The following is a 16,702-nucleotide window of genomic DNA, read 5'->3' on the forward strand; positions in this document are numbered from 1 at the left end:
GTCCGGCGGGGGCGCGAGGGCCGGGACAGGGGTGTGGCCGGGTGTGCTCGGGGGCAGCGGATGGCGTCGGCTGGCAAGGGCGATGGCGGCGGGGGCGAGGGAGACGATGACGGTGTCGGCTGGTGAGGGTGATGACGGGGGCGGCGTGCGAGGGAGCCGACAACAATGGGGGCGAGCTGGGACGCAGGGGCGTGCTCGGGGGAGCGGACGGCGACAGCGTGGGCTACGGACGGCGTCGGCATGGGCTTGGGGTGGGGCAGGGGCACGGGCGACGGCATCGGGGCAGCCTGGTGACGTCGAGGAGGTCGGCATCATCAGGGGGAACTGTAAGATGAAAATGAAAATTTTCACAAGTGTTTCTTATATACATGAAGCTTTGGTCCCGGTTCGTGGCACCAACCGGGGCCAATGCCCACCTTTGGTCCTGGTTCGTGCCATCAACCGGAACCAATGCCCTGCGCGTGGCACAGCCGCGGTGCGGTGGGATGTTTAGTCCCACCTCGCTAGCTGACACGCGTCCGGAGTGGTTTATAAGCTCTGCCCCGCCATCTCTCTCGAACTCCTCTGAACCGCAGGCCTACGAGCTTAATCTCACACTGCTATGCATGTGGGCCTACTAGGCCTTCTGCGGGCCTCAATCCTCGCCCAACTAGATGGGTTTCTAGTCGTATTCAGGCCGTGGTGGCCCAGTAGGTGACATTTTTTTTCTGTTTTTTGTTTTCTTTTTGGATTTATTTATTTTTTTGTTTCTACTTACAGCTAAATACTTACAGTTTTTCAGTGATTCTTTTTGCTGTTAGGTCACAAAAATTATAGACTTTCTGTTAGTGCCATTAATTTTCAAATTTGAATAGTTTAAATTTGAATTCTTTTAAATTTGTGTGAATCACTAGTTTGTGAATAACTTTACTATAAAAATAGATTTTTGAGTGATTCTTTTTCCTACTATTTAATATTATTGTGTTTTATCATTATATTCAATTTGGTGATTTTTAGGTTATTTTAAATGTTTGTTTTAATCAAAAACAGACTTTGTTATTTTAGTTTGCTATTAAAGTTTCTAACAAAAAATTTCTTTATGAAAATTCTTTTTTCCATTAATGTTTTAAACAGAAAATACTTTGATAATTTTAGTTGCATAAATTTTATATAATTTTAGTTTCAAAAATACTAGAGGTTTATAAAAGCTTTTTAGTTGATTCCTTTTGCTATTAGAGTTTTATAAAAGCTTTTTAGTTGATTCGTTTTGCTATCGAAGAATATTGTAGTTTTGTTTTAGTTGATCATAACAGAATATTTAATTGATTATTTTTAGTTCATTATTTTTGCTATTAGTTCATTCTTTGAGCTAAATGACCCTAGAATTGAAAAGCACTACAAATGAACTCTGAAAAGGTTGAAAGTTGGCATGGTATCATCATTTCACCCACATAGTATGTGCTAAAAAGTTGAAAGGGTTAAGGCAAAAACTGGATGCACTTTGTATACAAAATGGACAATCTCTTTCGAAGTATCAGGGTTTCCGAGGAAAACTCATCTGTTACAAAGGCATTTCATTTTTTGAACTTATTTGAACTCCTGACTTTTTGTGTGTTCAAAATGCACCATTCAAAGCCAGATCATCAATTTTCAACCCTTTCTGACTTCATTTGGTATTTTTCATGCATTTACTGATTTTTTTGAGCTAAATGACCCTGAAATTGAAAAGCACTACAAATGAACTCTGAAAAGGTTGAAAGTTGGCATGGTATCATCATTTCACCCACATAGCATGTGCTAAAAAGTTGAGAGGGTTACGGCAAAAAATGGATGCACTTCATGTACAAAATGGACAATCTCTTTCGAAGTATCGGGGTTTCGGACGAAAACTCATGTGTTACAAAGGGATTTCATTTTTTTGAACTTATTTGAACTCCAGACTTTTTGTGTGTTCAAAGTGCACCATTCAAAGCCACATCATCAATTTCAACCCTTTCTGACTTCATTTGTTATTTTTCATGCATTTACTGATTTTTTTTTGAACTAAATGACCCTGAAATTGAAAAGCACTACAAATGAACTCTCAAAAGGTTGAAAGTTGGCATGGTATCATCATTTCACCCACATAGCATGTGCTAAAAAGTTGAGAGGGTTACGGCAAAAACTGGATGCACTTCGTGTACAAAACGGACAGTCTCTTTCGAAGTACCAGGGTTTCGGACGGAAACTCATCTGTTACAAAAGGCATTTCATTTCTTCACATGTAACTGCAGTGATATTCTAGATCAAAGGCATCATAATAATAGTTGTGGAGAGAAAGTGTTCACTTTTTCTTTGCTTATTGCGCCGTAACCATGGATAATCTTCATCGTTTAACAGGGTGCTTGGGTCAGCGTTGACTTTGAAGGGAGGAATTTCATGAAACTTTTCATAATCTTCATACATGTTTGTCTTGCCCTCCAATCCCACGATGTCTCTTTTTCCTGAAAGAACTATGTGGCGCTTTGGCTCATCGTATGATGTATGCGCTTCCTTATCTTTTCTTTTTCTCAGTTTGGTAGACATGTCCTTCACATAGAAAACTTGTGCCACATCATTGGCTAGGACGAATGGTTTGTCTGTGTACCCAAGATTGTTCAGATCCACTGTTGTCATTCCGTACTGTGGGTCTACCTGTACCCCGCCTCCTGACAGATTGACCCATTTGCACCGAAACAAAGGGACCTTAAAATCATGTCCATAGTCAAGTTCCCATATGTCCACCATGTAACCATAATATGTTCTTGTGTTCATCGACATACGGGGTCACCAAGGTAGAATTCTGTAGAACTTTGTAGTGTCCTTGAGACCAAGAATGCACGTCCCTACATATTATCGAGTCCCCTCCTAGTGTGCCTTTTCCACTCAGTCTCCCCTCATACCACGATTGAGGGAGACCACTCTTCTTAAGGTCAGGAATGAAGTCAACACAAAACCGAATGACATCCTCTGTTTGATGGCCCATGGAGATGCTTCCTTCTGTCCTAGTGCGGTTACGGACATATTTCTTTAGGACTCCCATGAACCTCTCAAAGGGGAACATATTGTGTAGAAATACAGGACCCAGAATGATAATCTCATTGACTAGATGAACTAGGACGTGCGTCATGATATTGCAGAAGGATGGTGGGAACACCAGCTCAAAACTACCAAGATTGCGCCACATCACTCCTTAACCTTGGTAGTATTTCTGGATTGATCACCTTCTGAGAGATTGCATTCAGGAATGAACATAACTTCACAATGGCTAATCAAACATTTTCCGGTAGAAGTCCCCTCAATGCAACCGGAAGCAGCTGCGTCATAATCATGTGGCAGTCATGAGACTTTAGGTTCTGGAACTTTTCCTCTAGCATATTTATTATTCCCTTTATATTCGATGAGAAGCTAGACGGGACCTTCATACTGAGCAGGCATTCAAAGAAGATTTTCCTTCTCTTCTTTGGTAAGAGCGTAGCTGGCAGGACCTTCATACTACTTTGGAGGCATTGCCATCTTTTTCGTGCACACGTTGCTGGTCCTCCCGTGCCTCTGGTGTATCTTTTGTCTTCCCATACACGCCCAAGAAGCCTAGCAGGTTCACGCAAAGATTCTTCGTCACGTGCATCACATCGATTGAAGAGCGGACCTCTAGGTCTTTCCAGTAGGGTAGGTCCCAAAATATAGATTTCTTCTTCCACATGGGTGCGCATCCCTCAGCGTCATTTGGAACAGATAGTCCGTTGGGACCCTTTCCAAATATTACTTGTAAATCATTGACCATAGCAAGTATGTGATCACCGGTATGGACGGCGGGATTCTCCCGGTGATCTGCCTCGCCTTTGAAATGCTTGTCTTTCTTTCGACATTGATGGTTGGTCGGAAGAAATCGACGATGCCCCAGGTACACATTCTTCCTGCATTTGTCCAGATATATACTTTCGGTGTCATCTAAACAGTGTGTGCATGCGTGGTATCTCTTGTTTGTCTATCCTGGAAGGTTACTAAGAGCAGTCCAATCCTTGATGGTTACAAATAGCAACACATGTAGGTCAAATTCCTGCTGTTTGTGATCATCCCACACACGTACACCGTTTCCATTCCACAGTTGTAAAAGTTCTTCAACTAATGGCCTTAGGTACACATCAATGTCGTTGTCGGGTTGCTTAGGGCCTTGGATGAGAACTGGCATCATAATGAACTTCTGCTTCATGCACAGCCAATGAGGAAGGTTATAGATGCATAGAGTCACAGGCCAGGTGTTGTGATTGATGCTTGATACGTCTCCATCATATATATAATTTTTGATTGTTTCATGCCAATATTCTTCAACTTTCATATACTTTTGGCAACTTTTTATACTATTTTTGGGACTAACATATTGATCCAGTGCCCAGTGCCAGCTCCTGTTTGTTGCATGTTTTATGTTTCGCAGAAAACCCATATCAAACGGAGTCCAAACGGGATAAAAACGTACGGAGAATTATTTTGGAATATTTGTGATTTTTGAGAAGTAAAATCAACGCAAGACGGTGCCCGAGGTGGCTAGAAGATAGGGGCGCGCCCCAAGGAGGCTGGCGCGTCGTGGACTCTCCTGGCCCCCCCGTAAGGCGGTTGACGCTCTTCTTTTGCCGCAAGAAAACTAATTTTATGAGAAAAATCAGGGCGAAAGATTCACCCCAATCGGAGTTACGGATCTCCGGATATAAAAGAAACGGTGAAGGGAAGGATCTGAGAACGCAGAAACACAGAGAGACAGAGAGACAGATCCAATCTCGGAGGGGCTCTCGCCCCTCACACGCCATGGGAGCCAAGGACCAGAGGGGAAACCTTCTTCCATCTAGGGAGAAGGTCAAGGAAGAAGAAGAAGAAGAAGGGGGGCTCTCTCCCCCTTGCTTCCGGTGGCGCCGGAATGCCGCCGGGGGCCATCATCATCACCGCAATCTTCACCAATAACTTCACCGCCTTCATCACCAACTCTTCCCCCCTCTATGCAGCGGTGTAACCCCTCTCCTACCCTCTATAAACTCTACTTAAAGATGGTGCTCAACGCTATATATTATTTCTCAATGATGTATGGCTATCCTATGATGTTTGAGTAGATTCGTTTTGTCCTATGGGTTGATTAATGATCGTGATTGGTTTGAATTGCATGTTTTATTATTGGTGCTGTCCTATGGTCTTCTCCATGTCGCGCAAGCGTGAGGGATGCCCGCTGTAGGGTTTGCAATATGTTCATGATTTGCTTATGGTGGGTGGCGTGAGTGAACAGAAGCATAGACCCGAGTAAGTAGGTTGTTTGTGTATGGGATAAAGGGGACTTGATGCTTTAATGCTATGGTTGGGTTTTACCTTAATGAATCTTTAGTAGTTGCGGATGCTTGCTAGAGTTCCAATCATAAGTGCATATGATCCAAGAAGAGAAAGTATGTTAGCTTATGCCTCTCCCTCAAATAGAATTGCAATAGTGATTACCGGTCTAGTTATCGATCGCCTAGGGACAAATAACTTTCTCATAACAAAAAGCTCTCTACTAATATTTACTTTATTGCATCTTTATCTAAACAACCCCTAGTTTATATTTATGTGCTCTTTATTATCTTGGGAAACCTATCCAACAACACCTACAAAGTACTTCTAGTTTCATACTTGTTCTAGGTAAAGTGAGCGTCAAGCGTGCGTAGAGTCGTATCAGTGGCCGATAGGACTTGAGAGAGTATTTGTTCTACCTGTAGCTCCTCGTTGGGTTCGACACTCTTACTTATCGAAAGAGGCTACAACTATCCCGACTTGCGGGTCATCAAGACCTTTTTCTGGCGCCGTTGCCGGGGAGTCATAGCGTGGGGTGAATATTCTCATGTGCGCTTGTTTGCTTTATCACTAAGTAATTTTTACTTGTTGTTCTTAGTTGTTCGCTATCTTTAGTTATGGATATGGAACACGAAATACCAAAAAAATAGGTGTAGATGCTACTCATGGAGATGGGGAACCTCCTAAAACCCTCGATGCTTGTTATGTGAAAGAAATTGTTTACTACTTTAATAATGCTGAGAAAACCCCATTCAACTTTGTTATGGGAGACACGTTGGATCAACGTGAATACTTTAGGGATTCCGCTTGACACAAAAAGGGAAACTATTATGGGATCAAATTTCTATGTTGCGTTGGTATGCTCGTCAACTATGCGTGATACATGATTATACTTGTTGCTCTAGGATGAAGGCTCCACACCTTCCCTTTTCATGCAAATTCAATGATAATGAAACCTTAGCTTCTTATGCTAATGGTAGATATGATTACTATGATGTGGAACAAATAGAAGAATTTGTTGCTTTTATGGGTGCTTATGAGATTGAATCTATGTTTAAAGAGTTTGATGATTTTGATGATGCAGTTTATAGACCTAAATTTTTTGCTATACTTAGATATTGCTATAAAAATTATGAATACAATTACAATATTAATGCATTTATTGAGAAAGTCTCCGCTATCCAAGAAGAGACTAATATTTTGCAGGAAGCTATGGAAGAAGAAATTGATGGAAATGTGAGCTCATTGGATGAAAAAGATGATGAGGAGAGCGAACAAAAGGAGGAAGAGCAGATTGATCACCCGTGCCCACCTTCTAATGAGAGTAACTCTTCAACTCATACATTGTGTAATTCCCCTTCGTTCTTACCGAAGGATGATTGCTATGATGATTGCTATGATCTCTTGAATTTGTTTGAAATATCCCTTTTTGATGATGTTTGCTATGCTTGTGGCCAAGATGCCAATATGAATTATGCTTATGGAGATGAACTTGCTATAGTTCCTTATGTTAAACATGAAATTGTTGCTATTGCACCCACGCATGATAGTCCTATTATCTTTTTGAATTCTCTCGACTACCATATATCGGAGAAGTTTGCGCTTAGTAAGGATTGTATTGATGGGTTGCTTTTTACCATTGCTCATGATGATTTTGATGAATGTAATATGCATGTGCTTGATGCTCCTACTTGCAATTATTATGAGAGAGGAACTATATCTCCGCCTCTTTATGTTTCCAATATGATAGAATTGCAAGAAACTGTTTATACTATGCATTGGCCTTTACTATGTGTGCATGAATTGTTCTTTTATGACATGCCGATGCATAGGAAGAGAGTTACACTTCGTAATTGCTTGATATATGTTACTTTGTGCTCACTACTAAATCACAAATCATTGTTAATTAAAATTGGCTTTGATATACCTTGGGATCCGGGTGGATCCATTACTTGAGCATTATATGCCTAGCTTAATAGCTTTAAAGAAAGCGCTACCGGGGAGACGACCCGGAAGTTTTAGAGAGTCATTTATTTCTGTTGAGTGCTTTTATATAGTTTAAAAACAAAAAAATAAAAAGGGGAACGTAAAAACTTTTCAAAAAGGAAAGTGAAAGTGAGAAAGACAAGCATTGTTGAAGTGGGAGCTAGCCTTGAACTTTGTTCATGCTCACGGAAACTTTGTGAATCTTGATTACAGAAACTTTTCAAAAAAAATAATTATCCCCTTGTACAATTCCATTGTATTATAAAAATAATGTGCCAAAGTTTTCCTTTAGGATGTTTACAATGCTTGTTGGTTTGTACGGTGCAGGACAGAAACTTTGGTTGTAGTGCGCGATTTTACATTTTTATCTGGAACGTCAAATGGTTCTGATTCCTTTTGCACTATCTTTATGTACAAATTGTTTATTTTTTATAATTTCGGTAGAATTTTTGGGGTCCCAGAAGTATGGTGAATGTTCAGATTGCTACAAACTGTTCTGTTTTTGACAAATTCTGTTTTTGATGCATAGTTTGCTTGTTTTGATGAATCTATCAATTTCTATTAGTGGATTAAGCCATGAAAAAGCTATATTACAGTAGATATAATGCAAAAACAAAATACGAATTGATTTGCTACAGTACTTAGAGTAGTGATTTGCTCTATTATACTAACGGATCTTACCGAGTTTTCTGTTGAAGTTTTGTGTGGATGAAGTGTCTAATCGAGGAGGTCTCGATATGAGGAAAAGGAAGAGAGGCAAGAGCTCAAGCTTGGGGATGCCCGAGGCACCCCAAGTAAATATTCAAGGAGACTCAACCGTCTAAGCTTGGGGATGCCCCGGAAGGCATCCCCTCTTTCTTCAACAAGTATCGGTATGTTTTCGTATTCGTTTTGTTCATGCGATATGTGCAAGTCTTGGAGTGTCTTTTGCATTTAGTTTACATTTTTCTTTTATGCACCATGCTGGTATGAGATAGTACTTGGTTGATTTATAGAATGCTCATTGCACTTCACTTAAATCTTTTTTGTATGGCTTTATAGAATGCTTCATGTGCTTCACTTATATCATTTGAAGTTTGGATTGCCTGTTTCCCTTTACATAGAAAACCGCCATTTGTAGAATGCTCTTTTGCTTCACTTAAATTTGTTAGAGCGTGGGCATATCTTTTGTATAAAGAATTAAACTCTCTTGCTTCACTTATATCAATTTAGAGAGATGATAGGAATTGGTCAATCACATGGTTAGTCATGAAGTCCTACATAAACTTGTGGATCACTGAATATGATATGTTTGATGCCTTGCAATAGTTTTGCAATGTAAAGGTGATAATATATGGAAGGTACTAGTAGATGGTTGTGTTTAGTAAGGATGTTGGTGTTAAGGTTTGTGATTCCCGAAGCATGCACTTATGGTCTACTAACTATGTAACCAAATTGGCGCGCATTATATTTTGATTGCTTATCTTCGCGTGAAGGTCGGGGGGGCGCGATGGTTAACTCCTACCAACCTCCCCCTAGGAGTATGCGTGTAGTACTTTGTTTCAAGGGCTTTTAAATTTTTGCAACAAGTATGTAAGTTCTTTATGACTAATGTTGAGTCCATGGATTATACGCACTTTTACCTTTCCATCATTGCTAGCCTCTTCGGTACCGTGCATTGCCCTTTCTCACCACGAGAGTTGGTGCAAACTTCGCCGGTGCATCCAAACCCCGTGATATGATATGCTCTATCACACATAAGCCTCCTTGTATCTTCCTCAAAACAGCCACCATACCTACCTATCATGGCATTTCCATAGCCATTCCGAGATATATTGCCATGCAACTTCCATCATCATCATATACATGACTTGAGCATTTATTGTCATATTGCTTTGCATGATCGTAAGATAGCTAGCATGATGTTTTCATGGCTTGTCCGTTTTTTGATGTCATTGCCATGCTAGATCATTGCATATCCCGGTACACCGTCGGAGGCATTCATATAGAGTCATATCTCTGTTCTAGTATCGAGTTGTAATATCGAGTTGTAAGTAAATAAAAGTGTGATGATCATCATTATAGAGCATTGCCCCATGAAAAAAAAGAAAAAAAAAGAAAAAAAGGGAAAGGCCAAAGAAGCCTAAATAAAAAAGGGCGCCAAAGAAGCCCACCCAAAAAAAGAAAAAGAAGAAAAAAGAAAAGGGGCAATGTTACTATCCTTTTTACCACACTTGTGCTTCAAAGTAGAACCATGTTCTTCATATAGAGAGTCTCCTATATTGTCACTTTCATATACTCGTGGGAATTTTCATTATAGAACTTGGCTTGTATATTCCAACGATGGGCTTCCTCAAATGCCCTAGGTCTTCATGAGCAAGCAAGTTGGATGCACACCCACTTAGTTTTCAGTTTGAGCTTTCATACACTTATAGCTCTTAGTGCATCCGTTGCATGGCAATCCCTACTCCTCGCATTGACATCAATTGATGGGCATCTCCATAGCCCGTTGATTAGCCGCGTCGATGTGAGACCTTCTTCCTTTTTGTCTTCTCCACATAACCTCCACCATCATATTCTATTCCACCCATAATGCTATATCCATGGCTCATGCTAATGTATTGCGTGAGAGTTGAAAAAGTTTGAGAATACTAAAGTATGAAGCAATTGCTTGGCTGACATCGGGATAGGCATGAGGGGTACCTTGTGTTAAGAAAAGGGAGCATACCAGACTATATGATTTTGTAGGGATAACGTTCTGAAGCATTGATGTTTTGAAAGACATGATTGTTTGTTGGGATGCCCTAAGTATTATTGTTCTTATGTCAAATGATAGACTATTGCTTTGAATCACTCGTGTCTTAATATTCATGACGTGATTAGATATATGATCAAGATTATGCTAGGTAGCATTCCACATCAAAAATTATTTTTTTTATCATTTACCTACTCGAGGACGAGCAGGAATTAAGCTTGGGGATTCTGATACGTCTCCGTCGTATATATATTTTTTATTGTTCCATGCCAATATTCTTCAACTTTCATATACTTTTGGCAACTTTTTATACTATTTTTGGGACTAACATATTGATCCAGTGCCCAGTGCCAGTTCTTGTTTGTTGCATGTTTTATGTTTCGCAGAAAACCCATATCAAACGGAGTCCAAACAGGATAAAAACGGACGGAGAATTATTTTGGAATATTTGTGATATTTGGGAAGTAAAATCAACACGAGACGGTGCCCGAGGTGGCCAGGAGATAGGGGGCGCGCCGCAGGGAGGCAGGCGCGCCCTGGACTCTCCTGGGGGCCCCGTAAGGCAGTTAACGCTCTTATTTTGCCGCAAGAAAGCTAATTTTATGAGAAAAATCTGGGCGAAAGATTCGCCCCAATCGGAGTTATGGATCTCCGAATATAAAAGAAACGGTGAAGGGGAAGGATCTGAGAACGCAGAAACACAGAAAGACAGAGAGACGGATCCAATCTCGGAGGGGCTCTCGCCCCTCCCACGCCATGGGAGCCAAGGACCAGAGGGGAAACCCTTCTCCCATCTAGGGAGAAGGTCAAGGAAGAAGAAGAAGAAGGGGGGCTCTCTCCCCATTGCTTCCGGTGGCATCGGAACGCCGCCGGGGGCTATCATCATCACCGCGATCTTCACCAACAACTTCACCGCCTTCATCACCAACTCTTCCTCCCTCTATGCAGCGGTGTAACCCCTCTCTTACCCGCTGTAATCTCTACTTAAACATGGTGCTCAACGCTATATATTATTTCTCAATGATGTATGGCTATCCTATGATGTTTGAGTAGATCGGTTTTGTCCTATGGGTTGATTGTTGATCGTGATTGGTTTGAATTGCATGTTTTATTATTGGTGTTGTCCTATGGTCTTCTCCATGTCGCGCAAGCGTGAGGGATGCCCGCTGTAGGGTTTGCAATATGTTCATGATTTGCTTATGGTGGGTGGCGTGAGTGAACAAAAGCACAGACCCGAGTAAGTAGGTTGTTTGCGTATGGGATAAAGGGGACTTGATGCTTTAATGCTATGGTTGGGTTTTATCTTAATGAATCTTTAGTAGTTGCGGATGCTTGCTAGAGTTCCAATCATAAGTGCATATGATCCAAGAAGAGAAAGTATGTTAGCTTATGCCTCTCCCTCAAATAGAATTGCAATAGTGATTACCGGTCTAGTTATCGATCGCCTAGGGACAAATAACTTTCTTGTAACAAAAAGCTCTCTACTAATATTTACTTTATTGCATCTTTATCTAAACATCCCCTAGTTTATATTTACGTGCTCTTTATTATCTTGCAAACCTATCCAACAACACCTACAAAGTACTTCTAGTTTCATACTTGTTCTAGGTAAAGCGAGCGTCAAGCGTGCGTAGAGTCATATCAGTGGCCGATAGGACTTGAGAGAGTATTTGTTCTACCTTTAGCTCCTCGTTGGGTTCGACACTCTTACTTATCGAAAGAGTCTACAACTATCCCATATACTTGCGGGTCATCACCTGCTCTGCTCCCCAAAAGGATTAATGCCATACGCGCTTAAACCAAACTATGCGTTCCTTGCGTCACCTGCAAAGTCCTCCCAGTACTTTCTCTCGATTTTTCTCCACTGCGACCTATCAATGGGTGCTCTCAACTTCCCGCCTTTCTTACGGTCCTCTCTGTGCCATCACATCAACTTGGGATGCTCTTTGTTTCTAAACAGACGTTTCAACCGTGGTATTATAGGAGCATACCACATCACCTTGGCCGGAATCCTCTTCCTGGGGCGCTCGCCGTCAACATCGCCAGGGTCATCTCGTCTGATCTTATACCGCAATGCACTGCATACCGGACATGTGTTCAAATCCTTGTACGCACCGCGGTAGAGGATGCAGTCATTAGGGCATGCATGTATCTTCTGCACCTCCAATCCTAGAGGGCATACAATCTTCTTTGCTACGTATGTACCGTCGAGCAATTCGTTATGAAAGCTTCGTCAATATTTTCAGTAGCTTCTCAAATCCTTTGTCAGGTACACCATTCTCTGCCCTCCACTGCAGCAATTCCAGTGTGGTACCGAGCTTTGTGTTGCCATCTTCGCAATTGGGGTACAACCCTTTTTTGTGATCCTCTAACATGCGATCGAACTTCAGCTTCTCCTTTACACTTTCACATTGTCTCTTTGCATCAACAATGACCCGGCGAAGATCATCATCGGGCACACCTTTTGGTTCCTCTTGATCTTCAGCTTCCCCCGTTGCAGCATCACCTTATTCAGGGGGAACATAGTTGTCATCATCCTCTTCTTCTTTGTTGTCTTTCATCATAACCCCTCTTTCTCCGTGTTTGGTCCAAACATTATAGTGTGGCATGAAACCCTTATAAAGCAGGTGGGTGTGAAGGGTTTTCGAGTCAGAGTAAGACCTCGTATTCCCACATATAGGGCATGGACAACACATAAAACCATTCTGCTTGTTTGCCTCAGCCATTGCGAGAAAATTATTCACGCCCTTAATGTACTCAGAGGTGCGTCTGTTACCGTACATCCATTGCCGATTCATCTGCATACATCATGAATAGATAAGTGACCAAATTAATAGAAGTTCATCATCACATTAAAACCAAAGTACATACATAGTTCTCATTGAACAACATATAGCTCTGCATAGCATCTAATTAAACCATACATTGAAACTATGTAAAACATTTCAATGCAACAACAAATGCGATCATAATCACAAATAAGGTAACAATTGATCCAACGGCATAATGATACCAAGCCTCAGTATGAATGGCATATTTTCTAATCTTTCTAATCTTCAAGCGCATTGCATCCGTCTTGATCTTGTGATCATCGACGACATCCGCAACATGCAACTCCAATATCATCTTCTCCTCCTCAATTTTTTTTTCAATTTTTCCTTCAAGTAATTGTTTTCTTCTTCAACTAAATTTAACCTCTCGACAATAGGGCCGGTTAGAATTTCTGGTTCACATACCTCCTAGATAAAAAATCTATGTCACGTTGATCGGCACAATTGTCATAAACATTAAATGAACCAAATAGTTATAAAAGATAATATATACCACATCCGAATTATAGACAGGACGAGGGCTGAGGGAGGCGGATACCAAAACCATCGCACTATATAATAACAAACAATAATAAAAGTAAGAAAATTACACAAGTATCTATCTAAACCATACAAGTAAGAACTTTTTTCTTTTAGAAAGAAGATAAGGTCAAGAAGCTCACCACGGTGGTGCCGACGACGAGATCGGCGCGGACGATCGACGGTGGTGAGGATGGGGACGGGACCGGACGGACCGCCAAACCGAGACAAATCTAGAGGAAAATGGACTTTGGATAAGGAGCTTCGAGAGGAGAAAGCTTAAGTGTGGCTCGGGCATTTCATTGAACACCTCGTGTGCATAGGAGGTGAGCTAGAGCACCACAAAGCTCTCCCACGGCCGGCCAAAAAAACAGAGCACTCCACTACTCTGCTCGCGGGCAAGGGGGTATATATAGGCATCTCATTGGTCCCGGTTCGTGGCTGGAACCGGGACTAAAGGACCACATTTGGTCCCGGTTCCAACCACGAACCGGGACTAAAGGTTGTGGGCCAGGAGCGAGGCCCATTGGTCCCGGTTCGTATCTGGAACCGGGACCAGAGGGGCCAGACGAACCGGGACCAATGCCCCACGAGGCCCGACCGGCCCCCTGGCCTCACGAACCAGGACCTATACCCCCATGGGTCCCGGTTCGTGACTGAACCGGGATTAATGGGCTTATGTGGCCTGGACCGAAGCCATATTTTCTACTAGTGTATGGTTAGGAGGGGTATGGGAGTTGAGCGGAAATTAATTCGGATGGCCTCCGGCATCGTGCTCCGCGGAGCCGTGTCGGGAACCCTAGCTCCTGGGAGCCAGCTTCGAGAAGCTATGTTGGACCACAATGTAAATTGAAGAAGTTCGAGGCGTCACACATCCTTAAAAACGCAAAGTTAGCGCAAATTACATCCCACTGACACCTCTGAGTGGAAAATGACTGGTTTTACGTCTCAGATGTATCTTTTGTTTGCTTGTTTCATGCTGCATTTATATTATTATTACATAGCTTTAGTATTATCTTTTATTATTTTTCTAGACTAACCTGTTAATTCAATGCCCACATTTAGTTGTTGTTTTTTGCTATTTTTTAGAGTTTTTAAATAAATCAGTTTTTTTATCAAAACAAATCAAATAAAAAAACATTTGTTACTTTCAGATTCAGCAAATTTCAGAAAGCATCGTAGCCACAAGAGGGGATCTCATGGAATCCATGTGAACCCTGGCTCGTGACCAAGGGGTGGGCCTCAATGGTTATAATATATCAAAATTTAACAAATGTCATCTAGTTTGGTGTGAATTTCATCTGTTTTTTTTAAAGATTCGTTTGAAATGGGACAAGCATTTGATGCCTGCAGTGACTCTTCTACTATATCTGTCCGTGGAGATGTTTGCAGACTTTTGTGAGGCCCATTTCGATGACCCTCATTGGAGTTGCCCTTAGTAAGTGAAGAGATAACTATTCTCAAAAAAAAATGAAGAGATAACAAGGGCGGGTGGGAGTTGGAAGAGATGTTTAAGTGATCACATCTTGACCCTCAATTCTCACTAATCAAACAAATAGAACAAATTTTTCATGCTTTACATACATACGAGTAATTCCCAAAACAATGCATCCATATAAACATGTTGATTTTTTTTCAGAATTTTTTGAAACCTCAAAATATTATTTTGGCAGTATTCAAAATATAGGGCTCACTGGAGCTCGTCCTCCAAAGTGACTTTTTGCCCAAACCACTCGTCTTCCAACATGACCAGAAGAATTAAACTAGCATGTCTACCAGCTTGTCTTGTATATTCAGAATTCAGAATGTCAACTATTCTGCATGGAGCAGCTTAGCGCAGTAGCTGTAAAAGGCAATCATCCAAATTTCCTCTACAATGACCCTTACAGCTACTTTAACTTACCAAGCTAGCAGATAAGCACTATAAATCTACAACAACAAGCTTACATGGCCACCAGACGATGTATATCTATCTGGAAGATGTACATACATGATGATGCCATGAGTACATTTATATCAGTCAGTGCCCAGGAGGGAGGATGTCAGAAGCGCCTCTTCTGCTGAGGGTACCCAGGGTTCTGCATCCCCATCCCTTGATCAGCCTTCCTTCTCAACTGTCAACAGCAAGAAAATCAAACGGCTTACTGATTGTCATAAGCGTTATTCAAACAACAGTAGCTAGGAACGTGAGATAATTAAAAATATAGAACAAACCTGGTGTGGATGAGACTGGCCACCTGCGCCTCTCTGCATTGGAATGTTACCGGGATTCATCCCAACCATGCCTGCTTGGGGTGCTGCGCCAAAGGCACCCATGTTTGCACCAGGAGGCATTCTTTGCATACCACCCATAGGCTGTTGCATTTGCCTTGGGATTTGTCTTGGTACAGGCTGGCCTCCTGGAGGTCCATTCCCTGATGGCTGAAACATGAATGCATCATGTTATTACAGATCATAGCTCGGCAGTTCTTAAGAATTCTTTGGTTCACTCAAAGTGGGACTGAAACAAATCTTCTGAGGAAATTAAACAAGAAACAAGACTTGTGATGCCTACATCTAACATTCTAACTTGACTGACTAATTAAATATGTTCTGCACCATTGGAAGATGATTTTGCTACAAGAAATCTAAATCTCCATAAGAAGCACATTCATTGCACAAGCTTTCCACTAATCTCTAAAAAAATCTTTCCACTAAGCTCTTCTCTATCAAAAAAAGCTTTCCACTAATCAGGTCGCAGATTGGAAAATTAAGATTTAGGCAGAGACAAAGCTTCTATTACCGGTTGAGTTGGTTGAAGGCTTGTTGTTCCTTCAAAATCTGTTGAGGTGTCTACTGGACGAACAGGATATGTGACAATTTTCTCGCCTGGCTGAGATGGTACAAGTGCACTGACCAGAGAGACATTTTAGGCACAGAGACAAGAAAAACCATCACTTTATAAAGTAGAGGCAGTTGAGACTCTATTCATACATAACTTACTTTCGTCCAGGTAGCGGGTCCATCCGGAAGTACCTAGCAAAGAGGTGGATGTATTCAGAAGAGTTGATATATCAAACTTTATTCCCCAATATCAGAAGAGTTGATATAATAAACTGTAATCGACAATATCCCCGCATTACAACTATGATTTTGTTGTGTTCACTGTATATTTAAAATATTCTACAGCATTCAATGGTTAAAAGTTATGTGTAATTAGCAATGACAAGATTAGGTACAGATCAATCCTACCGGAAGAACCTTTGGTTCCTGGTTTTGGCCGTTTTGCTTTATGCTTGTGATCCATTTCAGCATTCTTCTAATAGGAAATAACACGAATTCTGTT

The 16,702-nt window shown here is 41.4% G+C and overlaps 1 protein-coding gene across 1 annotated transcript in view; it reads right to left on the reverse strand.

Annotated features, from left to right (window-relative positions):
• Positions 1-15,125: 15,125 nt before the first annotated feature.
• LOC119337912 (cyclin-dependent kinase E-1) overlaps positions 15,126-16,702 on the reverse strand; it is a 6,010-nt gene continuing 4,433 nt past the window's right edge. Inside the window, exons 12-15 of the mRNA XM_037610165.1 lie at positions 16,360-16,392; positions 16,160-16,268; positions 15,592-15,798; positions 15,126-15,491 (exon numbers count right to left, since the gene is read on the reverse strand). Of these exons, the coding sequence (XP_037466062.1) occupies positions 15,420-15,491; positions 15,592-15,798; positions 16,160-16,268; positions 16,360-16,392 (421 nt within the window). The 3' untranslated portion in view covers positions 15,126-15,419. The remainder of the gene's footprint in view (positions 15,492-15,591; positions 15,799-16,159; positions 16,269-16,359; positions 16,393-16,702) is intronic.

Source organism: Triticum dicoccoides, chromosome 1B (genome assembly GCF_002162155.2).
Source record: "Triticum dicoccoides isolate Atlit2015 ecotype Zavitan chromosome 1B, WEW_v2.0, whole genome shotgun sequence".
NCBI lineage: Eukaryota > Viridiplantae > Streptophyta > Magnoliopsida > Poales > Poaceae > Triticum > Triticum dicoccoides.